This window comes from Nelusetta ayraudi, unplaced genomic scaffold (assembly GCF_046127955.1).
Source record: "Nelusetta ayraudi isolate G7.1 ecotype Tasmania unplaced genomic scaffold, CSIRO-AGI_Nayr_v1 ptg000018l, whole genome shotgun sequence".
Taxonomy (NCBI): Eukaryota; Metazoa; Chordata; class Actinopteri; order Tetraodontiformes; family Monacanthidae; genus Nelusetta; species Nelusetta ayraudi.
This window is the reverse complement of record NW_027466068.1, coordinates 1,175,837-1,201,808: the sequence shown is the minus strand read 5'-3', so window position 1 is coordinate 1,201,808 and position 25,972 is coordinate 1,175,837. Positions and strand designations below refer to the sequence as shown.

Sequence of the window (25,972 nt, the reverse complement as noted above, 5' to 3'; positions counted from 1 at the left end):
CGTAGCTTTGGCGTAAGGCCGCCCCCCACAGTCTGAAGACGTAACTGCACTTAAGGGGTGTCCCGCCCACCGTCACCCCTCCGGCCAATAGGCATCAAGGGGCTGTTACCAACCATCTCCACTAGAAACCGATTGGTCTATTTTGAGTCTCAGGTTCCTCTTGATCTTCCCTCAGAACATCCCCAGTGGAAGGTGACACGTTCTGCAACCAGCCACTAGGGGGCGATCACTTGATTTGACTTAATTTTTAAGGAGACTCAAAAGCTAAAAGTCAAATGCTCAACATACGCAAACAATTTCAGGGTAAAGGTGACAAATGTGAGAATATTTTCACTGAATATTTGATTGAAGCCAAACAAAAACACAAAAAACAAGAGAGAAGTCAAAGTAAGTAAGTAAGTGAGTAGCCACCGGGGGGCGACGTAGAGTCTTCAGTCCCAGCTACAGCAGAAAGCAGAAGAGGATCACAAGTTGTGTACAGAAGCTCTGAACGAGTCCTTTACCGTAAAACAGCCGACTCGCTAATGTGGAGGAGCGCCGCTGGAGCACATGGTGGCACTTGACGACGTGGCCAGGAGCCTTGGCTGCTGCGATGGGTCAGCTGGGATTGGCCGGTTGTGAATGGCCCACTTTGATTGGCCCACTGTGAATGGCCCTCTGTGTGCTGTAATTGGTCGGCATGTCTGTGAAGGTTCTGAGCGGTCCAGGTCCTCAGAAGGGTTGAGTTCGGACCATTGGATTTGTTCTTGAAGACGTTTCACGTCCCATCCAAAAGATGGGGTTGGAGAGTCGGATTGGTGACTGTGATTGGTCCGCTGCGACTGAACGGCAGTGATTGGCCTGCTGTGATTGGTCGGCTGCTGCGATTGGTCGGCTCACAGCTTGACTTCCCCAGTTTCTCCTCTTAAAGGTCTTTGACTGTTTCTCACCGTTTGCTTTTTCAAGGTTCAGGCGTGGTTTGCAGCGGGCAAAGTCAGAAGACGCAGGAGCAGGAGGGAACGCCCGGCCGACCTCACGCGTTGGCGCCGACGGAGCCGTTGCTGAGGGCGGAGCCCCTGGTGACCTCGGTGCTGACGGTGGAGAGCGGCACTGCCTCGTAGCGCTCGGGTGGCGCCCAGCAGCGGCAGCGCAGCAGCGTGCTCTTCAGCTGCTTCTGGAAGTTGCCGTTGAGGAAGCCGTAGACCACGGGGTTGACGCAGGTGGACGCCATGGCGGCCAGGTGGCAGAGGGAGAAGATGGCGTCGTGGCCGCAGGCCGGGATGGCCTCGTGGTCCCAGTCGAAGACGGTGTTGAAGACGTTGAGCGGCAGCCAGGAGAGGGCGAAGGCCACCACGATGGCCACCAGCATGGCGTTGATGCGGGCCGAGGCCTTGCTCTTCCCGCTGCCGCCGCCGCCGCTCCGCTCCACCATGTCCTTCCTCCTGCGCAGCCGCAGGTAGATGTGCAGGTAGCAGGCGCTGATGAGGCCCAGCGGCAGCAGGTACTGGAAGAGCAGCAGCGAGGTGGTGTAGGCCCGGCGCTCCCGCACCGACGGCCAGCGCTCCATGCACACCGGCTGCTCGGCCAGCGCGAAGGGCAGGCTGAGGTTGTGCAGGGGCGTGGCCAGCTGGCTGTAGGACAGCAGGGGCACCGAGATGAGGCCGGCCAGCACCCAGGTGAGCGCCACCGCCAGGTAGGACTGGGCCACGCCGGGCTTCCAGCCGGTGGGGTGCACGATGAGCTGGTAGCGCTCCATGGCGATGAGCACCAGCGAGAAGACGGACACGGAGACGGAGATGCACTGGACGAAGGGCGTGGCCTTGCAGAGGGCGTGGCCCAGCACCCAGCGGTCCATCAGGGTGTAGACGATGGTGACGGGCAGGCACACGAGGCACATGAGCACGTCGGAGCAGGACAGGTTGGCGATGAGCACGTTGGTGACGTTGCGCATCTCGCGGTGGCCGGCGATGACGGCCACCAGGCAGCCGTTGCCCAGCAGGCCCACCGCCATGACGGCGCTGTAGGCCACCACCAAGAAGGTGGAGCCGCCCAGCGACAGCGAGCAGTGCTCCTCGGCCCCCCCCGTCAGGTTCCAGCCGCCCAGCTCCATGGTGGAGGAGGAGGTGGAGGTGGTGGAGGTAGAGGAGGAGCAGGTGGAGGTGGAGGTGGAGGAGGTGATTACCTGGTGAGGAGGAACGTCTCCACACAGCTCCTCTTCATCCTCTGCGTCTCGGTCCGCGACGACCCTGGGTTGGGGGAGAGCGGGAGGGGGAGATGAGACAAGCGTCAGGCTCCAGTTTGATGTTTTATTGCTGAATTAGACGAAGCTCCTGTGAAAACGGCCTCGTAAAAACTAATGAAAGCAGACGGCGCCACTGCTGGAGCTCAGAGACACACACACACACACACACACACACACACACACACTCACACTCACTCACACACACACACACACACACACACACACTCACACTCACTCACACTCACTCACACACACACACACACACACACACACCCACAAACACACACCTGAGCAGTGGGCGCTCCCTGAGCTTTCAAGTCAAAGTTGATTTTTAATAGAAAGTGCTGCCGGCCAATCACACGCTCCGCTGAGAGCCGGAGCACCAAAGAGGAAGTAGGCACCTCCTAAACACACACACACACACACACACACACACACACACACACACACACACACTGTCTGCTTTCCTGTCTAGAGGGGTTATTTTGAAATGATTGTCACAATCAGGCGATAATGTGTCTGCCTCCTCCACCTCCTCCACCTCCTCCAGAGACCCCGCCCCCTCCTCCATAGACTCCGCCCCCTCCTCCAGGCTGATTGGCACCGCAGCCTCTCAGCGACTCACTCGACACTCAGCAGTAAATTAACAACGGAGCAGAAATGCAATTTTCTTTGCGTCGAGGAACGTGGCGGAGCGAGGTGTGTGTGTGTAGAAGTGTGTGTGCGTGTATGTGTGTGTGTAGAAGTGTGTGTGTGTGTGTGTGTGTGTGTGTGTAGAAGTGTGTGAGAGATGAACATGGGCTCCTGAGAAATCAAGCAGATTAAATGCTGCATATTTGGTCAGAAGAGCTTTGTAGTCTCTCTCTCTCTCACACACACACACACACACACACACACACACACACACACACACACACACGCTCGCGTGCGCGCGCACACACACACACACACACACACACACACGGGCAGCGTGGCTGCTGGTATTTTCATGATTAACATCATCTTCTGCACAACTGACACAATCCAACATCCTGCTGCTTCAATGAAGGAATGAATGAATACAGAAAGAAAGGAAGGAAGGAAGGAAGAACGGACGGAAGGAAGGACGGAAGGATGGAAGGAAGGAAGGAAGGAAGGTTGAAAGAAATCATCGCACTCTCAGATCTGCAACAAACAGTTGCCAATTTGAGCGACAAAGAATAAAGAAGCAGCACAGAGTGAAGAAGGTGTGTCCAGGTGAGAGTCAGGAAACTGGAAAAAAACACCACAAACCTCAACACAACACAAGACAATACAAGACAACATGAAGTCATGGTGAGCAACAGTCACAGCCACCCACCTGCCTGACGCCTCTCGATGGGAGTCTGAGAGCTGCTGCTGGAATCTGCAGCTGCAGCCGCATCAGGTGAGGAAGAGGAGCAGGTGGGGAGTTAGAGGAGGAGGAGGAGGAGTCAGGGGAGGAGCAGGAGGAGGAGTGGGAGTCAGAGGAGGAGCAGGAGGAGCTGGATGTGGCAGGAACCAGGAGCTGTGTCTCCTCCTGCTGCTCCTCCTGCCTCGGGGAAGCGGGACGTGATTGGGAGCAGATTGGTTACATAATAGACGTAATAAAGTCTCTCTCTCTACCTCTCTCTCTCTCTCTACCTCTCTCGCTCTCTCTACCTCCCTCTCTCTCTCCCCCCCTCTCTCTCCCTCTCTCTCTCTGTCTCTCTCTACCTCTCCCTCTCTCTCTCTCCCTCCTCTCTCTCCCTCTCTCTCTCTCTCTACCTCTATCTTTCTCTCTCCCTCCTCTCCCTCTCTCTCTCTCTCCCTCCTCTCCCTCTCTCTCTCTACCTCTCCCTCTCTCTCTCTCTCTCTCCCTCCCCAGACAGAATGAGATGTTTACACAACGTGTGTATGTGTGTGTGTGTGTGTGTGTGTGTGTGTGAGTCCCCAAATTGCAAAAAATTCCACAAGTAAAGAGGAGTTTTTAAATCCAAAGTGTGTGTGTGTGTGTGTGTGTGTCTGTGTGTGTGCGTGTGTTCCTGTCATCGTGTCTGCAGGACTGGACCCATCCACACATTTTTTGTCACATCCTGTCAAAGTCTGTGGGCGACAAACACACAAACTGTCAGCGACTGTCGGCTGCTTCACAAGACGATCCAATTTAAAGGGACAGTTCAGCCCCTCGGGGTGCTGGGGGGGCCGGGGGAGAGGGCAGGATGGGGGGGAAGGAGGGGCAAAAAAAATAAAAATGGGAAAATAGAAAAATGACACAGACGTTTTGCCAGTCACACTGTGGCTTGTTGTGTGTTCATGCCAGCTGGGTTACAGTTGTGAGTCAGTGTGCAGGGGTGTGTGTGTGTGTTTCCTCTCCAGTCTCCTGGCACCAGATGGATCTTCAACAAATACACACACACACACCAGTCTCTTGAAAGCCATTAGCTCGCTGTTAGCTCGCTGTTAGCTTGGGGGCTTCACATGTGGAAGCTGATGGTCCCTGCAGCTCCTCGCCGTCCCCGCGAACTCATCGCACCTCCGACTATTTAAAACCCAGATCTGTTTTTTCTCTCTCTGTGTTCTCGCACCTTTTCAGCGCTCGCGCCACAGACTGTTTGCTTCTTCACACCGTCCCGGTGTGAAGACGCCGAGTTCCAGCCAGTTCCAGCTGGAACGGCTTCCTTCATCCTTCAAGCCCTGAACGCCAACCAAAGGTCAGAAAACATTTGCAACAAAAAGATAATTCAACTGAGAATAAAACAAAACTGGGAAGGTTGTTTATAAAAACTGGTGATGCAGATTCACTCCTGACCAATCAGATTCCTCCTCCATCACTGGAGCAAGTTGCTAACAGCTCCAGACTTCCTATTGGTGGTGGTGCTGCTGGACCAATCCAGCCTCTCCTCCCCCGACCTTCTTGTGACTGATGACTCTGACTGAATGACTTTCTGTCTTTTTTATGGTTGTGTGTATTGTCTGTCTAGTTATAGTGTGCGTATTGTGTGTACTGTGCACGGAGCTATGGGGTACACAGGATGAATGAGGAATCTCCCTCCCGACCTCAGTGGGGCCGATGTTGTCCTTGGTGAAGGCTGTCTGCAGAATCTACAACTTTCCTCACGAAAAGCCTCCAGTTCCTCTTCTAGTGAGGGAATGTGGTCCAGCTACGAATCCTTTGGCTGTAGCCCCGCCTCCTCCTTCTGCCAGGTCCCTGATTGGTCCAGTCAGACTCTGACAGGCTCCAAACCAAGCTGGATTCAAGAAAATTCAGACCTAAAATCTCAAAAGTTCAGTCATCTCAGAGGGTTTCAAGGTCTGACCAGACTTGGACAGGAAGCTGCAACAGCGCCACCAACTGTCGTGTGTTTTCCTGGAGGAAAAAAACCCCACTCAGCACGATGGCGTGGGACCTTCTCCCAACATCTCAGCGGTCTTATCCAGCCGTCACAGCTTGTTTGATGGCTCCCTGGTTCTTTACCCTTGGTTCCAGCTACACGTGTCCATATATGGTGCCCGGAGCGGCGGCAGCAGCAGCAGCAGCAGCAGCAGGCTCTTGTGGGAAACCATCTAATGGCTTCATGTGTGACTGCCAGTGTAAATCAATAAGCTAGCGTAGCCCATTAGCGGCGCCGCTCCCCCTGTTTTCCCCATGCGGAGCTCCACGCACTCCTGCTTAATAGAGTGTGCAGGGTTATCGTTTCCTCTCCGTTTTTGACCTTGTGTTCTTTCAGGATTTATTTGTTCCTGAAAAGGAACTCGAGCGACGCCGGAACTTTTTGTACCATCAGCGGAGAGCAGAAACAGAAAGACGCCGAGCGGCCGAGCAGACGCTGAACTGCGTTACAGTCGAGCTGCAGTTATTCAATCACTTCCTTACTTTTTTTTAACATCAGTCAGTCTTTCTTCACACTGATTTCTTAGAGAAGCGGTCGATGGTCCAGACCGGAGACAAATCGATCTGCTGCTTTGATGGCTTTTTTTCTTCCATCCATCCGCTCCCGCTTTAATCCATACGAGCCGCGCTCATCGAGCGGGGAGCCCTTCAGGAGCCCGATACAGGAAGCGGACGCCCGTGATCCTTGACACGGCCACTGGAGAAGCGCCCTCCCCTGGGGGGCCGCCCGGCACTGCGACTCGACCCCGGGGCCCCGGAACAAATGCCACGCTGACAAACAGGCCCCCGGGTTGCCAGATCCCATGTGACGCGCAGGCTCACCCGGCTGCTCCCACTCCTCACGTGACTTCTGCCGCTCCTCCTCGGACCGCCGGTCGGAACACCGCAAACCGCTCTGGCTTTTAGCCCGTTGTTTGATTTGACACCACGTCCGTGCAGAAACACATCTGAAGGAAACAAACTAACAAAGATGAAGGATGACAAGTTGTGTTGCTGCGATGCAGAGAAGCAACAAGGGAAGTGATTGAAAACGTTGCTTGGTGCCGCTTGGACGATCCGGGCATGGCGGAGGAGTGATTGGGTGGATGGACTGCAGCAGTGACTTCGTTAAAGACACAATTGCATTAGAGAATCAATCCAATATGCGTTAGACCCTCTGGTCCCGCCCACTCCCACACACAAACACACACAGGTTCTTGTCCTCCTTTGACGGCTCCTCTCGGTGGATCCTTGGTGGACCTTGGCCCCGAGCTGAAGAACACGAGGAACCAGCTCCAAGCTGGTGACACATGGCCGATACGCTCATACGCCCACTCAGGTTCTGGTCCTGATTACAAGCCAATCCTCGTTACCACAGCGACTCGTCTTCTCAGACACTCTGAGGAGCAGTGACAAGCAATTAATCGTGGTTTTCTGGGAGCCTCTGATCCTGCAGGTGGCAGCTAAACCCCTTCAGGATCAGCTGCCAGGAGATACCTGTCCACCCGCTTGCCACTGTCATCACTCTACCTCTGGGGGGCACTGCTCTTTACACAGAGAAAATGATCAGTGATGGATTATTTCCGCATTGTTCCTGCTGAGATTCGACTTTTGCTTAGAAAAATGACTTAATAAATAATAAATAATAAATAAATAAATGGAGGATGCTTCATGTCAAAAGCAGCCAGTACCAACGTTCACAGCCAAAAGTGGTTCCACCAACTGCTTTTTGCAGGACGTGGGAAGTGATCAGGAAGTGATTCATAGACCAATAAGAGCCCAAGATCGAGGGGCCACTTCCTGTCCTGGGAGTGCTTGTGGCTCACCATCATCATCATCATCATCATCATCATCACCATTCACATTATTATCATCATCATCATCACCATCATCATCATCACCATCATCACCATCATCATCATCACCATTCACATTATTATTATCATCATCATCATCACCACCATCACCATCATCATCACCATCATCATCATCATTATCATCATCACCATCATCATTCCCATTATCATCATCATCACCATCACCATCACCATCACCATTACCATGATCATCATCATCATCATCATCATCATCATCATCATCATCACATCATCATCATCATCACCATTCACGTTAACATCATCATCATCATCATCATCATCATCATCATCATCATCACCACCATCACCATCATCATTACCATCATCATCATCATCATCACCATCATCATCATCATCATCACCATCATCATTCCCATTATCACCATCATCATCATCATCATCATCATCATCATCATCATCACCATCACCATCATCACCATCATCATCATCATCATCATCTTCCAGCTTGTTGGCTCATTTAGTAAATGGGAGCCACTCTGCTGCGGTGTCTTTGTGCTGGTCGCTGCAGCCTGACGAGAGGAGCTAATCGACTTTTACTGCCTGACTCACCGCCATCACAAGGTAATAATATTTGCTTTGAGATTCGCCTCCTCGGGTCATTTCAGGGACGAAGCAGAAGCAAATTAGAATGGATGTTCTGTTGCCGCGGTCTCAGGGTCCTCCTGAGACATGACTGCGCCTTCGAGAGCTCCAGTCCTCATCATTGAAATCAACATGAGACATTTTCCCGTTTCCAATCTACTTCTAGCAGCAGCAGCAGTTTAAACCTGAGCGTCATATGACGCATGCATCCTGTAGAAGAATCAGGCTTCTCGGTTAAAACTGCTCCAGAAACTCCTCCTCCAGCCTCCAGCCTGAACATCAGACCAGCAAATCAATCAAGTGATGGATTTTCACAGCAGCGTGTTGCTGTTTATTTTCCCGCCAGTGGGGGAGGTGGAGGTAGGGAGAGGGGGGAACTGACAGGGAAAGATGTATGCAAATGGAAACCTCAGCTGAAGATGAATGAGATCCTAAAAACCTAGAAGCCATATGGAAGATGGGAAAAGAAATGAAAAAAATGAAAGTAATGAGGTGGTGCCAGAGGAAATCTATGTGTTTGTGTGGCTTCACGCTTCATCACGCTGAGGGAAATCACTCGGATAAAATACTCTGCAAAAATACCAGCATGCCAGAATATGTAGAGGGGAAAAAATGGCCCGGAAAATAATAATATTGTAATAATTTCCTGCTGTTTAATAGAGTGCAGTCACAGCGAAGGGTCACCGCAGTGGAGGACGACTGTGTCAGCAAAAACCCTTTTAAATGAAGAACTCCGCTCATGAAGCACAACTGGGCCTTTCTGTGAGAGCTGAACAGAACCGGGAGAAGATCAGAACACCACGGTGAACTCTGTCCACACCATCAGGATCAAATTCAGAGGAGCAGCGAGGGCAGCGACCAGAGTGGCTTCAGTCATGAGCGCCGTCTTATTGGATCCTATTGATTTTGTGTGCGTGTGAGAGTTTGTTCCTCTTGATTCAAATGGATCCTGTTCCAAATGAACGCAGCTTTTCTCGGCTTTGTCATTTGCAGTCCTATTATCGTTTCTGTCGGCCTGATTCCAAGGAAGAAAATGAGTTTTCGTTCCCTTAAGTGCAGAAAAAATGGACTGTAATCAGCGCTCGAGTGCTTCCGAATGTAGCTGGATTAATCTGTGTAGCTGGATTAATCTGTGACATCTTGGAGCAATTTTTTATTTTCTCATTATCATCAAGGCATTTTTATTCAACATTCCTCAACTTTTCTACCTGCAGCTTCCATCACTTTTACTTTAAACGTCACTACTGCTATTACTCTGAGTACAATTACTCCGTACACGCTACGTCTATCATGTAAATATACGTAATCCACTCCTAGAAATCATCCATGCGTCTTCTGGACCTGCTTCCTCACTCAGCAGCACTCAGGGCCAGGCGATCTGCTGGGTGACACCCTGGACAGGTCGCCACTTCATCACAGGGCCACATAGAAAGACACACACACACACACACACACACACACACACACACACACACACACACACACACACACACCTATGGTAGAGTTCCAAGTTCACCTCACATGCATGTTTTTGGACATACTGGGGTGAAAATGAAAGGTAAGCAATGGAGAGAATGCACGCTGGTTGATACTAATCTCAGTTGGCGACCATGCAGACATTTGCCAGGGCAAAGCCGCCCTCTGGTGTTAAAACGATAAAACTGCATTTTCCAAACGTTCTCTTAATTTAGTGCTTTGTTTGTCGGGTCACTATCCAAAGATTTCCCTAAAAAAGAAAAAGAAAAAAAAACTTATTTTCATTTGTAATTATTTTTTCCTTTCTTGCGGCGTATTTTAAAAATAAAAAAAATATATAAATATATAAATAAATAAAAACCCGCATTGTGTCGGGCCCTTTCACCTGCGCAGCAACAAGACTGATGATTGGCTCTTGGGGGCAGAGTGGGCGGTACATGCGCGTCAGATCTCACCGACGGCCAGGAGGTAAACAGACCAGTCTGTTTGGATGCGACGAAACATCCGCCGGCGCTGCTGGTCGGCCGTCGGAGAGAAACACTCGTCTGCAAAGAGGAACTAATGCGTGTCTGTGTGTTGTTGTCGTGTCAACAGCTGTTGTCATCGCGCGGCTGTTCTGCGGTGTGAACCTGCTGGCGTGGCGAGCTAACGCTGCTACCTGTCGAAGCGGACTTTAATGCAACCGGCGGCAGTAGCCATAGTGTGTGTATGTGTGTGTTGTGTGTACGTGTGTAGTGTGTTGTGTGTGTATCTGACACGCTTTGATGTGTCCTCGGAACACCCTTATCCCACAACTTCCGGTGAGCGGTCGGTGACACTCGGCTCCGCCCATCGCCCCCCTCCACTTCTTGTTTACTGCCGCCGCGCCGATGACGTCAGCCATGTCATGATACTGACGCCGCTGGCGACGCACCTCCACCCTGAACCCCGCGCACATCCACACCCAGCACGCCGCCATGGCCGAGGACGGACGGCCGAGCCGCGCCGGCTCGACGAAGCCGCCGGCCCGGAAGACCTACAGCAGCCCGACCCACTTCCGCAGCCTGCTGGACGGCTTGCAGGCTCTGCGACAGGGCGGCATCCTTTACGATGTGGTGCTGCTGGTGGAGGGTCGACGCATCCAAGCCCACCGCATCCTGCTGGCCGCGTCCTGCGACTACTTCAGGTGACACCAGACTGTGATCACAGACGACATCAAAACAATCAAAAACACAGCAAATACATGAAGTTGTTTCCGGTGCGGCGGCGGCGGCGGCGGCCACCTCGTGGCGGGGGGAGGCTGCTGAGAGTTGATTTTTTTACTTTTGATTTCTGCGGCCGCACCTGTCGGTTAATGATCAAACTTCCCCGTCCGTCAACTGATTGGCAACCCGGTGGAAGAACTGTGTTGAGAGAACAGTTTTCCAAAATATGTCTCGCGTGTGGTAGGAGGCTAAAGTTGGGAATGTTTCTTTGTAGTCCAGTTGCTCCAACTCAACCCATGTACCTGAATCAGAACCAGAACCAGCTTTATTTGTACAGGCCGAACAAGGAATTTGACTCCGTTTTTTTTCTCTATTTTACTACTTAGGTTAAAACAAACAAAAAAGCAAAAACAAACTACAGAAAAAGTCAGGGTAAACAATGTGCAACCGGAAGTATAAATAAACTATAAACTGCGTGCAACTTGGTGGAGTAAAATAAGGATCTGTATATGTATGTACCTGTACGTCTACATAGTATATATAATAAAAAAATATCTATAGAGTATATACATATATATACAGGTACTACCCGAAAAATTAGAATATCAAGTAAAAGTTGTTTTATTTTGGCAATTTAACATAAAAGATGAAAGCAACACATTTTATTGAGCCATTCCACGCAAATTGACCTCTCAAGCAGTTCCTTGTTGTAACTTTGCTCATTAAGATTGTCAGCTTATTAAAACCACAAAGCAACAAACTCAGAAAATGAGAATACTGTGAAAAGCTTCAGTTTTGTAGCTTCAAAGAGTCCAAAGAACCCAAAACCCCTGCAAAAGGCTCCTGAGCCTTGAAAGTCTGTGCTGGGTTGTTGGCTCAGAAGAGTCCACACATGGAGAAATACAGCAACCTGTTCAGGAGACTCTAATGTTCTGGCCAGTACTGCACATGTATGCAAGTATTCGTTAACTGTGCACATGACCTGGATGACGGAGAACCTTCACGTGTTTGGTGCACACTGCCAGTGTAAAGTTTGGGAGTTTGATGAAAAGTGAAGTTTAATGTGCAGTTGATAAGAAACTACAGTGTTCAGGGGAACGCGGTTGTGTTTCCCGGTTGTTTGTGCTTCTAGTGGGTGGACTTCAGGGCTCTGACTGCAGTATCCCGGCTCTCCACTAGGGGCATGTTTGCCGGGGGCCTGCGTGAGACGCAGCAGCAGGAGGTCCTGATCCACGGGGTGTCCCACACGGCCATGAGGAAGATCCTGGACTTCTTCTACACCTCCGAGATGGACCTGGACCTGGAGTGCGTGCAGGAAGTCCTGGTCGGCGCCACCTTGCTGCAGGTCAGTTCCCTCCCTCGCTGCTGCTGCTCCTCCCCCTCCTCCTCTCCTCACCTGTGGGCCTCCAGCCTCCCCTCCCTCCCCTCCCCTCCCTCCCCTCCTCCCCCAGCTGGAGCTCGTCATCGGCTTCTGCTGCGACTTCCTCTTCTCCTGGCTGGACGAGAGCAACATCCTGGAGGTGCACCGCCTGGCCGACGTGTACGGGCTGCAGCAGCTGCAGGCGAGCGTGCACACCTACATCCTGAGCAACGTGCAGAGCTTCTCCCGCAGCGAGGCGTACCGCCAGCTGCCGCAGGACGAGGTCTTCCGGGCGCTGAGCAGCGACCGGCTGCAGGTGGACAGTGAGAAGCAGGTGTACGAGGCGGCGCTGCACTACCACTACAGCCCCCAGCAGGTGGAGACAGACCAGGTGTTCCTGCAGGTATGTGCACGCACGCACACGCACACACACACACACACACACCCTCACACACACACACGTTCACGCTGCTCTTCTCACCATCGCTTCTTTATTGCTCGTCTGAGTAAATAAAGGTTCAAACAATAAAAGATAAAAACACACAATTTCACACACATATCTCTCTCTCTCTATCCATGCATCCATCCATCTCTCTCTCTATCTCACACACTTCCCCCTGGGTGTTGCATCTTACCTGCACACACTTCACAATTTCAAATTTTCTTTCGTAATCTCTTGAATTAATTTTCACAGTTTGGAATTCTACGTAGTTTCGATGCCTTCAGTGAGAAACTGCAACGTCAGTCAGAAGACATTCAATCTCTCCCCCTCCCACCACCCCCCCCAACTCCCTCCCAGGACGACCTGCGGATGCTGCACGCCGTGCGTTTCAGCCTGATGGAGCGGGCGGTGCTGCAGCGGCTGTCGGACCGCCTGAGCCCGTGTCCGCTGCGCGACTCTGTGGGCGCCGCCCTGCGCTACCACGAGCACCAGATCTGGCAACCCGTGCTGCAGAGCGCGCTCACGCAGCCGCGCTCCACACTACACTGCGTGCTGTGTTTCGGCGGCATGTTCACCTCGGCGCCGCTGGTCAACGGCAAGCACGTCTTCCAGGTGCTGCAGCCCGGCTGGGCCGAGTGGCGCATGCTGCCCACCGCTCGCGCCCCCTGCATGTCCAACCAGGGCGTCGCCGTGCTGCACAACTTCGTTTACCTCATCGGCGGCGACAAGAACACCGGCGGCTTCCAGGCCGAGAGCTGCTGCTGGAGGTGAGAGCGGCCTCCGCTTCCTGTTGCTGGGGCAGTGGGAGGAACTCCCGTCAATGTTCAGGGGCTCCGGAATGCTGACAGACATGGGAATTATACAGAGGCCAGAAAAAATCTCATTTTCGAAAAGGTCAACTTTGACATTTTAGCGACCATTAGTGACGTGATGTTTAGCCCTCTGTTTGCAGCGACCTGCTGAAATTGATCTGTTATGAAGTGTTTTCTTCCGTAAGCCTGGTCCCCTGACTGTCCAGCCAGCGATGATTTTAACACGGACGTCTGATAAACAGTATCACGCTGGAAACAGTTGCATTTTTTTGCCATTGTTCTTTGCCGTCTTTTTTGTAGTTCCTGGTTTAAGAATTCCGGTAGATTCAATGCGTGGCGAACCCAGTGGCTCTGAACCCAGTGGCTCAGATGTGTCAAAACTGTCGGATGTCACAACTTTCTTCAAAACAAACTTTCTTCAAAGTAGCATCAGTAAAATGCACCTCATCGCCCCCTGGTGGTTGCAGGTACGACCCCCGTCACAACAGCTGGTGCTCCGTCCAGCCGATGCTGCAGCAGCACGCCGACCACTGCGTGTGTGTGGTGGGCGAGCACATCTACACCGTCGGGGGGCGGGACTACAGCCGCGAGCTGGACTCGGTGGAGCGCTACGACCCGCGGACCAACAGCTGGGAGTTCGTCTCGCCGCTCAAGAAAGAGGTGTGTGCACCGCCACTATCCTATGCTGCAAAGCATCCTGGGATCCTGGGAAGTCAGCTGAAATTAGCGCCATCTACTGGCAAAGACACTTCGTATAAATTTAAGTATTGAAATTTCACATCAAATATTCAGTTTTTAACGCAGGGTTTTTACTTATTTGAACATCCAACGCCATCGTTAGATGGCGAACCAATGGTTAGCTTGATGCTATGAAAACGTCACTTCCGGGGTTGGCCAGCAGGAGGGAACGGCGGTGACGCAACCAGGAAATACGCCCAAGGCTAGACCGTCCCGAGTGGTTACCGGGGAGGCAGGGTTTGGGTTGGTCCTTCTGGGCCGGGTCCTTGGGAGGACGCTTCCTTCAGACGGAGAACACTTCCTTCAGACGGAGGACGCTTCCTTCCAAGGATGCAGACCCTGAATTGAGACACAGCCATAAGCTTGATGAAACCGACCTTTGACCCCGCAGCTGTACGCCCACGCCGGGGCGGCGCTGGACGGGAAGATGTACGTGACGTGCGGCCGCAGGGGCTTGTCCTACCTGCGGGAGACGCTGTGCTACGACCCAGCCGTCGACAGCTGGACGGCGTGCGCTGACGGGCCGGTGGAGCGGGCCTGGCACGGCATGGCGGCGCTCAACGGACGCATCTACGTCATCGGCGGCAGCAACCAGGAGTGCAGCTACCGCCGCGACGTCCTGAAGGTAACCTGGCCGGCAAAAACATGGTTCTGAATTAATCACAATATAGTTATGATGTATTCATATTCTGGTAAAAGTGCTGATTCATCTCCACTCACCCAAAAGTAGGAAAGTTCAGGTTCTGAAATGGACCGCAGTAAAAAGTCAAAATGGTTTTGTTTTTGTGAGTGGAGCAAGACAGCACTGCAGGTCCGGCCTTTTATTGATGTTTTCCACATGTTTATTTTTATCTGTGCTGAAAATGTGCTGAGCAGTGAGCCCAGAGAGCAGGTCCTCCAAAACAACCTCCCTCTAAAATATCACCTTGTATAACAAACCACACACTGTTCAAGCACACAGCAGCAGAGCCCAAGGAGCTCCTTTAATGTCAGTTTAATAAGCAACCAAAGCAAAGTCTTTGAAGGCCCACCAGGGTGTTTAGCTCTTAGAACCACCCAGAACCACCTAGAACCATCCAGAACCGGCAGGGTGTTTAGCTCTTAGAACCATCCAGAACCACCTAGAACCATCCAGAACCGGCAGGGTGTTTAGCTCTTAGAACCACCCAGAACCAGCAGGCTGTTTAGTTCTTAGAACCATCCAGAACCATCCAGAACCAGCAGGCTGTTTAGCTCTTTATTGAAACGATGTTGACGTTGAAATGACCTGAAAGCAATGCGAGTGTTTCCTGTTTGGTCCAGGTGGGCTGTTTCGACCCAGACACCAACTCGTGGTCCCTGGTGGCGCCGCTGCCGGCGGGCCACGGCGAGCCCGGCGTGGCCGTGCTGGACAACAGCATCTACGTCCTGGGGGGGCGCTCTCACGACAAGGGCAACCGCATGAAGCACGTGCACGTGTACAGCGGCGCCGCCGACCAGTGGACCAGCGGCGTCGAGTTCCGGGAGCGCGTGTCGGGCCTGGCCGCCTGCGTGGTCCTCATGCCGCCCGCCGTGGTGGCCAGCGCCAGGAGGTGGGAGCAGCGCAGCAAGGCATCATGGGAGGGCGTGGACGACTCGGAGGAGTCCAGCGAGGACTGACGCTGGAGGGAGGGGGCGCTGTTGATGCAGCTGGGGGTGGTTCTGTCTCGTTTTGTCCATCTGCCGGTCCAAACACTGGAGTCCTCGCTGCCCCCTGGTGGAGAGGCTGCGGCTATGCAAGCACCTGCTGACGCTTCCCCTCCCTGCTGCTCTGCTGAGATCTTTCAGCTCTTCCCGTCCAAACCACTGACTGCAAACACCGGTGCCTTGTTTCATCGCTGCCGCTGTCCAAAGGTTCAGGTCACGTCAGGCCCCAGATCAGCCTCAATGCGTGTGTGCTTCTGGCAGCACAGTCTTAGAGCATCAGGTGTTGTGGGCGGAGTCAAGCTCAGGTCAGGGTTGACATTTAATATGAGCTTGAACAAAAATCAAATGTGCAAATCGCGAGCATGAATTACAGAATCCATCGATTATGTCGTATGGAAGGGAACCAATGATCCTACTGCGGCCGGCCACTAGGGGGCCTTCCAGCCTCACAGTAGTGACCCAGCATCGGCTACTGGGCCAGTTGGAAGCTCTGGCGCTGCAGCGACGAGTCGAATTGGATTATTTTTAATTGGTTCCAAAGTATTTTTATTGATCCTGCAACTTCTTGAAGTCTGGAGAAGCTGCAGACCAATCAGCAAAAGGCGTCAGCTGATTGGCTCCCAGCTGAACTCCTGAAGGACCTGAGATTTTTCTTGCGTCGCTTTGTCGAGTCTGCTTTGTTGATCTGCTGCACATCCTCACAGTTGTGTTGGTGAAACATGATTATGATTGATGGCTTTATATCAGGAGTGTTTGGGCTCACAGAGGGGAGGGGCTCTCACAGAGGGGAGGGGCTTGTGGATATTTCAATGTATGGTGGAGGTTTTTTTTTTGAGCCGCTGAATTTCTTAATAAACTGATGACACAACAGCCTGTTGAAGATTGCACATTTGTCAAATGCAGCGCGACCTCCCGCACTCCAAGAACATGCACGTCAGGTCAAGGTGTGCATGGTTGATTGTGATGCACTGGCCCCTGGTCCAGGGTGGCAGCTGCTCCAGCCAGGACCCTGAGCTCGGCAGGAAAATGAATGAATGAATGAATAAAAATTGAAAAAATAATTTTAATTAATTTCATTTATTTTTTGGGGGGAGGGGGGACAATTCAAACAATGATTTTAACAGCTCAGATGTGTGTTTGCGCTGCTGATGTGACCATGACAATATCAACAACTTTGATTTAGTTTTAATTGTTGTTCAACTTCAGTGTCGGCCAGCACGTCTTGGACTTCATGTCAAAACCTTGCTGTATTTGTTTTGCTTTATGTATGTAACGTATGTGTGCGCGCGCGCGCACACACACACACACACACACACACACACACACACACACACACACACACACACACACACACAGGCCCCTTGGGTTTAATGGACAACAGGCCGTTGTCCGGGGTCTTTTTAACAGTGGTGCTAATGTGTCGGGCAAAGAGCAGCAGCATCGAGCGACACTCTGAGCCTGTAAAGCAGCTGATGTGTTTAAGTGCACAGCGTCGGTAGGAAGGAGCCCTGAACGGCCCCCTGGTGGCACTTTAGACTCACAATGAAGGGACGCGGACGGGTAAAACGCAGCGGCGGCGGATCGTTAAGGCTGGTGTGTGTGTGTGTGTGTGTGTGTGTGTGTGTGTGTGTGTGTGTGTGTGTGTGTGTGTGTGTGTGTGTGTGTGTGTGTGTGTGGTAATAAAAAAACACCGCTGGAAAAGATACTGCAGTATCAATAGTGATGTATTGCATTGTGTTCGTTTACTCCTCTTGGCCTCTACTTAAAAATATTGTGGTGAAATATTGAAATATTTACTCAGTTCTGTTCTTTGTGTGTGTTTGCAGCAGCTCTTTGGCTAAATGGGATTTAAAAAGAGTTTTCAGACACTTCACGCATTTATGACGTCTTTACAAGTCTCCAGGTGCAGTTTATGTCAGTGCAGCCACCGCTGGTAGTTCCACTCTCAGTTCCCCTGGTAGTTCCGTCCAGTTCACAACTGGATGTTTCAGCAGGGCGACTTTGTCGCACAAACACAACTACACAAATTAAACAAGAATATAATGCAGCCAAAGCTTTTGGAACACACACACACACGGCTCGTTCATGCACCGTCTGAAGCCATGCATACCTATACCCCCCCACCCCCACCCCACCCGCTCATTAGCAGCTTATCTCCACCCAGGGTGGAGGCCGATGCTGCATCGTTCAGCAGTGAAAAGAAGAACAACGGCCTCGTTTTCTTGCTCCTCAGGGCCCATTGAGATGGAGCGGCTGAAGTGGAGGGGTGAATGGGTGGAGGCGGGTGAGGTGGGGGGTGGGGGCTGAGGGTAAACCTCAGCGGGTGAGCTGGAGAAACAACACAGCGACTCTGCCTCTTTAATGCACGCTGGGGCCATCGACTCCACACTGAGCCGTCGTTGACATCAACAATGAGCTTATGCAAACACAGCATGGCGGGGAGGAGGAGCAGGGGGGGGGGGGGGGGGGGGGAGGAGCAGGATGAGAGGTAGGAAGAGGGGGGGCGGGAGGGAGGAGGGCAGCTGGTGACTCCTGGTGTGGTGTCGTCTCCTCTGCTGGTTGGAGGATGGTGTGTCTGCGACAGGAAGTGGTGCTCCGCTACTTCCTGTCTCTCGTCTCTGAACCCCCGCTGGTGACTCTGGACCGGTTTCATCTCGACCCTCATTGACCAACACGACTCTTGTTGAGCTCTTAAGCAGGTTTTTATTTCAGCTCACAGGTCAGTTTACAGACACCAACACAACAAACAATCTCAGTAGTTCCTTTTTTACAAAAATAATATTTCACTCGCAGTTTTAACAAACATCAAACAATAAATAAACACGACAACAATAACACAGTCAATGGTCTGAGTGGAGAAGCAGCTACAGGTCCAGGTCCTGGTCCTGGTCCAGCTCTAGGTCCAGGTTCTGGAGCTGGACTTGGTACAGGTAGCAGTCCCGGTCCTGGTCCCAGTCCAGATCCCCTTTCTGGTCCTGGTTCCAGTCCAGCTCTAGCTCTAGTTCCAGGTCCTGGTCCCAGTCCAGATCCCCTTCCCTTTCATCCAGGTCTTCACCAGCAGGAGTAGGAGAACAGTGGGTACTGGCTCCAGTCGGCCACGTTTCCGTGGTGATAGCCGTGGTGGACGGCCTGGCCACTGTAGTCCGCCGTCAGGGGGTGGTGGTGGTGCGGGGGAGGCGGGGGAGGGGGCGGAGGCGGGTACTGGGCAGGGCCCGGCGGTCCGGCCCACTGGCCCAGCGGCTGCTCGCCGCCGTAGGCGCCGTACAGGTGATGTCCCAGCACCGGGCCGGGCTTGCTGCTCATGTTGAGGACTGCGCCGTAGTCCTGAGGCGCCGAGTCATGTGACCTCTGCTGCCTGCAGGGGTCGTGGTCCGGCACTGTGGCCACGTCGGAGGGCAGGCGGGACTCCAGTCGGGCCGAGACGGCACCGCTACCGCCAGCACCGCTGGAGGAGGAGCAGGAGGAGGAGGGCGACAGCGACTTCCCGTACTCGTAGAACCTGCAGGGGGCGACAGTGAGTTGGTCAGCGGCCGGACGCTCTGGGGGTTGTGAGGGTCTAACCCAGACATGGGCAAACTACAGCCCGGGGGCCATTAAGCTTTTTAATCCGGCCAAGAGCTAAACACCCTGGTGGTACCAGGGGTGGTCCTGGATGGTTCTAGGAGGTTCTAGGAAGTTCTAGGAGGTTCTAAGAGCTAAACACCCTGGTGGAGCTTCACACTGATCTGGTTGCAACTTTGCTTTGCTTCATTTTCATGAAAGCAACACGTTTTCTTCATATCCCGCCCCTGGTCTGACCTGTAGGGCTGGTAGGAGGCAGCGGCCGGGACCAGCTGCTCGCCGCTGTACACGTCCCGCTGGTCCGGTCCGGTCGGGGAGCCGCCGGCACCGCCGACCCGCCCGCCATCGGCCGCCCACGGCGAGTAACGCTCGTCCTTGATGCCGTCGGCCTCCTTGGGTTTGGCCGAGTCGCCCTCGTCCCGCTCGTAGCCCTCGAACGACGACTGGCAGAAATCTAAGAGGAGAGAGAGAGAGCCGGTCAGGTCGGAGGAGGAGGAGGAGGAGGAGGATGAGGAGGAGGAGGAGGATGAGGAGGAGGAGGAGGAGGAAGGGTCTTACCTGCTGGACTGTCCTCCTCAGATTCCCACTTCACGGCCTCAGAACCCTTGGCCCGCTTGTCCAGGCCGGCCGGCGTCTTGGTGGCTCGCCTGCAGCAGTGAGGAGAGAAGTTAGCGGCCGAACAGACAAGAGAACCCGGAGAACCTGGAGAACCCAGAAAACCCAGAAAAACTGGAGAACTCAGAAAAACCGAGAGAACCTGGAGAACTCAGAAAAACTGGAGAACCCAATAAGACTGAAGAACCAGGAGAACTCTGAAGAACTGGAGAACCCAGAGAAGACGGCGCTCGCCATCGACTCACCGCTTCTTGTTGGTGCCTTCGTCTCGGAAGCCCTTGGCGAAGGGGTTGTGGTCGATCTTCAGCTTGGTGATCTGAAAGGTGGTGAAGAAAATGAAGGCGAGAGGTCAGTCATGGAGGGAAAAGGGGCCAGGAGAGGCTCGTGGTAGACGGACAGACGGACGGACGGAGGGTGGGAGGGAGGAGCGGTGAAGGACCTTGGTGTTCTGGTAGGAGGTGACGGCGGTGAAGGAGGTCTCGGGGAAGGTGAAGGTCTGGAAGACGCTCCAGCGGACGCTGTAGAGGTCGTCGGCCTGCACGATGTGGAAGCGAGGGTGGTAGCGGTGCATGGAGTGGAGGATGATCTGTAGGGGGCAGCAGAGGGCGGAAGCAGCTCCACGTTTAGAGAACCTGTATGATCTCAGGCTGGATTTCTTCTTTCCATATCATCGTTTCTTCATCTGACTTCACTAATTGTCTGCTGAGGTGTCTGCACTCACGTGTCCGTGCTGGTCCAGCGTGTTGTTGGTGAGCTTGAGCTTCAGGAAGGAGACGGACTGCTTCATCCAGTGGCTGCCGCTGGCCGGAGAGTCGGGGTGGACGTAGGTCCTGCAGGGCGGCTGAGGCTCCGCCTTCCCCGCCACCTCCCACTTCTCCTTGTTCCACTGCAGGTAGGAAGGAGGGAGTAAGGAAGGAAAGAATGAATTAATGAATGAAGGAAGGAAGGAAAGATGGGAGGAAGACAAGGTGAGGTTGGGGGCTGAGGACGCTCCTCTCTGGGTGGATGGTGGACGGGGGTGGGGGTGGGGGTGGGGTGGTAGATGGGTGGGGGTTGGGGGTCTGGCAGACAGCGCCACCCACTGAGGTGTGGGGCCGCTCCCAGCAGGCGATAGAAAAACAGGAAGAGATAGCAGCCTTTGATGTGTGTGTGTGTGTGTGGGAGGGGGGGGGGGTAGTGAGAGTGGCTATCACTCTCAGAGGGAAGGAGGAGGAGGAGGAGGAGGAGGAGGGGGTGGACGGCGTCTCTCACCTTGTACCTGAAGCCGTCCTCGGGCACCATGTCCACCAGCAGGATGTACTTGGCGCAGGGCAGCAGGCCCGACAGGCCCACCTTGCAGTGCGGGAACATGCGGCGACCCGGCTTGGTGATGATCATCTCCGTGCCGATGTGGTGGAAGGTCTTCCACAGCTGAGGCTCCTCCATGCTCATCCTGATGCTGCTCTGCAGGTAGGGGTCCGGGCCCGGCGCCATGGAGGAGGAGGAGGAGGAGGAGGTGGAGGAAGAGGAGGCTCCCAACCCAGGAGGAGGGCCACCGAAGGAGGGCTTCAGGTCTGGAGGAGGTGGGGAGAAGGTTTCATTCATCAGCCATCTATCTATCTATCCATATTAGTAATTATTTATTATTTTATACCTGTGTGCCGCTATTTTATTTTATTTTTTATTTATCTGTGTGCTGCTATTTCTTTTAATCTGTGTGCTTAAATTTCTTTTTCCATTGGTGTGTACTACTGCTGCTGGAAGTGTTAATTTCCCTAAGGGAGTCATCCCAAAGGGATCAATAAAGTCTCTATCTATCTATCTATCTATCTATCTATCTATCTATCTATCTATCAATAAAGGAGTGCATCCATCCATCCATCCTTCCATCCATCCAATTTTAGAAGTTATTGTGGCCCCAACAGTCAAAAAGTTTTACCATCCCTGTTTTAGTAGTTTCCCAATTTGGCATCAATAAAGTACATCCATCTATCTATCTACCTACCTACCTATCCATGTATCTATCTATCTATCTATCTATCTACCTACCTACCTACCTACCTATCTATCTATCTATCAGGAGGAAGAAGAACCAGCGGCGCTCACCTCGGATGCTCTGCATGCTTCCAGCTGGACGATGACGACGACAATGACCAACAACAACAACAAGGATTAAAAAGTAGATCCACAACTCTGCTGAATCCGAGTGGCTTCAGCGCTGCTGCTGCTGCTGCTCCAGCTCCATGCGCTGCTGCGTGTGAAGAAGAAGGTCCTGGAGCTGTGACGGTTCCTCTCAGGAGCACCAGTCCTGCAGGAAGGGGCCGAGCGACGCTTTTAAGAGGGGGAGTCCCGGTGTGGGCGGGGCCAGCAGGAGCGTTCCCAGGCTTTGAAGTGGCACAATGACGAGGCAGCAGCAGCAGCAGAAGCAGCAGAAGCAGCAGCAGCAGCAGCAGCAGCAGACCACCCCCCAACCCCCTCTGCAGAATCCTGGAAATCAAAGAGACTTGACGGAGGCTTGATAGCGTCCCCAACAGGAAGGGGGACGGAGGAAACGCGTCTTTATGAACTGCTAAGAGACTTTAAAAACAAATATGAGGTTCCGAGTCAGACCGCCGAGCCGCCGTGTACAAATCATTCACACACACGCCAGCACACACAGCGGCCGCACTTAGAGAGCTGCTGCCATGAAAACACAGTGGAGTGGATCTGGATTCCCTCAGAGTGAGTCTGGATCAGAGAGTCTGGATTCCCTCAGAGTGAGTCTGGATCAGTGAGACTGGATCAGAGAGTCTGGATCAGAGAGTCTGGATCAGTGAGACTGGATCAGTGAGACTGGATCAGAGAGTCTGGATCCGTGAGTCTGGGTCAGTGAGTCTGGATCAGTGAGTCAAGACAGTAGAGGGCAGAAAGCGACACAGTGAAACACTGCAGTGGAGGAAAATAAAACTGGAGGGAAAACGAGTTTCTTCTTTTTCTTCTGGGCTTTAGGGATAAATAATAAAACAAAAATATGAGCAAAATAAAGTTGAAATGTGATTTCACTGAGAGAAATCCAACCAGAAAAACAAATCTGTAAACTCCCCACAAATGGTAGGAAGCCAGTCGTTGGATCCTGTGTTTGTGATTCAGTGGAATCAGCTCAGAATAACTTTAGTTCACTTTTTGTTTGGACAGAAAACTGAAACTCAAATAAAAAGAATTAAAAAATTAATCCAATAAATATTTTATTTTTTTTACTTTCAATAAAGTTTTTTTTCTAGAAACAAAAACTGCCGTCGTGGATCAGCTGATGGGTGTTGTTGCCTGATGTGGTGGTGGGAGGGAAACTGTGTATAAATCTATGATGGTGTGATGACAGCAGCCCCAGGTGAGGCTAACCTGAGGCGGCTGCTGCTGCTGCTGCTGCTGCTGCTGCTGCTGCTGCTGCTCCAGCTCCAGTGTGTATTGGCTGTCTAGACCGGCGGAGGCTGCCTAGATAATCTCATTAGAGCTCCTTCCCTTGAAGCGCCGCTGGCTGCATGCCGAGAAAAGGACGGCAATTAACGGCCAGTTAGCACCAGGGGCCCAAGGTGGACCTGAATGGGAGCTGATGGGGTGGGGGAGGGGGTCGGGTGGGGGGCACGGCCCATCCAAACTGGACGGCAGGAACCGCAGGTAGCTCGCATGCTGAAGGCGGCCGGGCGTTAACATAGAGGAGCTGCAGGAGAGAACACTTCCTGCTGGCTCTGTGCATACAATCACTTCTGTGTGTGTGTGTGCGTGTGTGTGTGTGTGTGTGTGTGTGTGTGTGTGTGTGTCTGACTGTATGGACGACCACAGTTTCTCCAGAAGCCATTGTGGTCCACCAGTCAAAGTTTGCCTACCCCTGGTTTAGGACTTTCTCAATTTGGGATCAATGAAGTATCTATCTATCTATCTATCTATCTATCTATCTATCAATAACAACACTATATAATAACAACAATAACACAAACAATAACGTGGAAAAAATAAAACCAAAGATTTATCAAACCATCTCACATCAAATTTAAATGAAATTGAAACTTGGAAGTCAGCTCTAAAATTCTAAAACATAACAAAAAAACAGCTGAAGTTCAGCAGCTTGGACTGGCAAATACACACACAAGCCCTCCCTGATACACACACACACACACACTACTCCCCAGTGAGGAATATTGACTGCTGAGCTCTGCAGGTCCACGTCCAGCTCGTAACTGTGCACTTTAGGAGCCAAGTGTGTGTGTGTGTGTGTGTGTGTGTGCGTGTGTGTGTGTGTGTGTGTGTGTGTGTGTGTGCGTGAGCGTGAGTGTGTGCGTGAGCGTGAGTGTGTGTGTGTGTGTGAGCAGGAGTGATTCATCACAGCTTCAGTGTGGATCTCCTCACATGGTCACCTGACCTTTGGCCCCGCAGCAACAGTCAAAGCAGCAGTTCTGCAGCAGCTTGACGGCCGTTTTTGACACTTTGTCTTCCTCAAAACGGAACAAAAATCAAAGAGCCGACCTGCCAACCTGCCGACTGACCTGCCGACCTGCTGATTGACTTGCCGACCGACCCGCTGGCCGACCCGCCGACCGACCCACCGACCGACCCGCCGGCCGACCCGCCGACCGACCTGCCGATGTCTCATTGAGGATCTTTTCTTCCCCTGGTTGTCATCATTGTCATCATCATCATCATCATCATCCTCTGCTGCTGCTGCTGCTGCCTGGATGAGCCGCTGGCACCCGCAGGGCCGGAGGTGAACGATCCAGCAGCCGCAGCGTCGATCCCCTCACCGAGTACGAGGTGGCAGCTGATCAGCTGATCGACGGCGCTGGAAGTGTCAAAACTCTGAGCTGCTCCACTCAATCAATCCATCACAGCTGAAATAAATGAAGAGGATGAGATCAGAATGAATGAATGAATTATTCAGAAGAGATGGTGATGAGTCAGACGTTGGTCTGATGGTCAGAAAAGTCTGGTGTGTGTGTGTGTGTGTGTGTGTGTGATAAAACACACAGTTCTGGAAAATGACTCCTCTGTGACGTCACAAAGAGTTCTCCTCCCGGGCACAGGCTGCAAACACAGGGCTAATGATAAATGTAGTGCTGGACAGATAATCAAACTTTACGCTCTAATCGGACCTTTAAGATGTGATGTCACATGTGGCAAAAACAAACCTCAACTCTTTAGTGAAGACATTGGCAAACTATGGCCCGGGGACCATATGCGGCCCGTTAAGCTTTTCAATCCGGCCGACCGAACCTGAAGAAATTTATATTAACAGTCAGTCAGTCATCAAAAATTTGCATCTCCTCCATGCCTGCAGTGTCGTAAGAGTCATTTCAATAAAGAGCTGAACACCCTGGTGGGGCTTCAAAGACACTGGTTTGGTTGCAACTAGTCCACTAGTCAAAGAGTTTGCCATAGAGTACATCTATCTATCTATATATCTATATATATCTATATATATCTTTCTTTCTATCTATCCATCCACCCACCCATCCATCCATCCATCTAGTTTAAAAATAATGTGGACAAAACAAAAGGGAGGATCTTCCAAATAATCTGGAATTTAAATGAGACAGAAACCTGCAAGTGGGCTCCAAGATTCTAAAAGAAAACAAAACAGCTGAAGTTCAGCAGCTCGGACTGGCGACTGTAAGACACACACACACACACACACACACATACGCGAGGTGTCAGGCCATTTGCTTTGAGTGCACACGTCTCTCCGCTGCACTCAGCAGTAAACAGCTGCCAATATACAGGCGGGCCGGGATCAGACGGCCCCGCTGCCGTCCAATAAAGGGCCCCCGCTGGGCCCCGACGAGAAAGCTCACACCTCCCCGCCCACATTAGCCATGCAGCAGCTCCTTTTGATGCTCTAATTGGCCACTTTGCAGCGGCCAGCCAGTCGATGCCACCTCGTCCTCTGCATCGCTTCGGATCCAGCAACCCAGAGGCCGCAGGTCACATGGCCCCGGAGCAGGTCCGCGGGTCAGGTGACTTCTGCTGGGACGTCGCCGTGGTGAAAAAGAAAAACACGTGGCTGCTGTTTGAATCCCTGAGCAGAGCGTTTCTCAACTGGTGGCTCGCTGGCCAGTTTCT

At 52.4% G+C, this 25,972-nt stretch overlaps 3 protein-coding genes across 4 annotated transcripts; 1 reads left to right on the top strand and 2 right to left on the bottom strand.

Moving 5' to 3' along the window:
- Nucleotides 1–778: 778 nt before the first annotated feature.
- Nucleotides 779–2,133, bottom strand: npy8br (neuropeptide Y receptor Y8b). Its single transcript, XM_076025434.1, has one exon. The coding sequence runs from the start codon at nt 2,087–2,089 to the stop codon at nt 1,013–1,015; it is 1,077 nt and encodes a 358-aa protein (XP_075881549.1). The 5' UTR covers nt 2,090–2,133; the 3' UTR covers nt 779–1,012.
- Nucleotides 2,134–10,246: 8,113 nt separating this feature from the next.
- klhl22 (kelch-like family member 22) lies at nt 10,247–16,230 on the top strand. 2 transcript variants are annotated; one of them, XM_076025637.1, is made up of 7 exons: nt 10,247–10,326; nt 11,890–12,055; nt 12,162–12,473; nt 12,870–13,279; nt 13,792–13,984; nt 14,454–14,687; nt 15,365–16,230. In XM_076025637.1, the coding sequence occupies exons 2-7, from the start codon at nt 11,894–11,896 to the stop codon at nt 15,698–15,700; spliced, it is 1,647 nt and encodes a 548-aa protein (XP_075881752.1). In that variant the 5' UTR covers nt 10,247–10,326; nt 11,890–11,893; the 3' UTR covers nt 15,701–16,230. The 2 variants fall into 2 exon arrangements, with proteins under 2 accessions (XP_075881752.1, XP_075881751.1); XM_076025636.1 differs by lacking the exon at nt 10,247–10,326 and adding an exon at nt 10,433–10,691.
- A 2,502-nt stretch (nt 16,231–18,732) lies between these two features.
- On the bottom strand, nt 18,733–22,152 carry tbx16 (T-box transcription factor 16). Its single transcript, XM_076025635.1, has 8 exons — nt 21,989–22,152; nt 21,155–21,456; nt 20,625–20,789; nt 20,343–20,489; nt 20,149–20,219; nt 19,847–19,935; nt 19,526–19,742; nt 18,733–19,226 (listed from the first exon to the last, which is right to left on the bottom strand). Exons 1-8 carry the CDS (start codon nt 22,002–22,004, stop codon nt 18,779–18,781), a joined length of 1,455 nt encoding a protein of 484 aa, XP_075881750.1. The 5' UTR covers nt 22,005–22,152; the 3' UTR covers nt 18,733–18,778.
- Nucleotides 22,153–25,972: the final 3,820 nt, after the last annotated feature.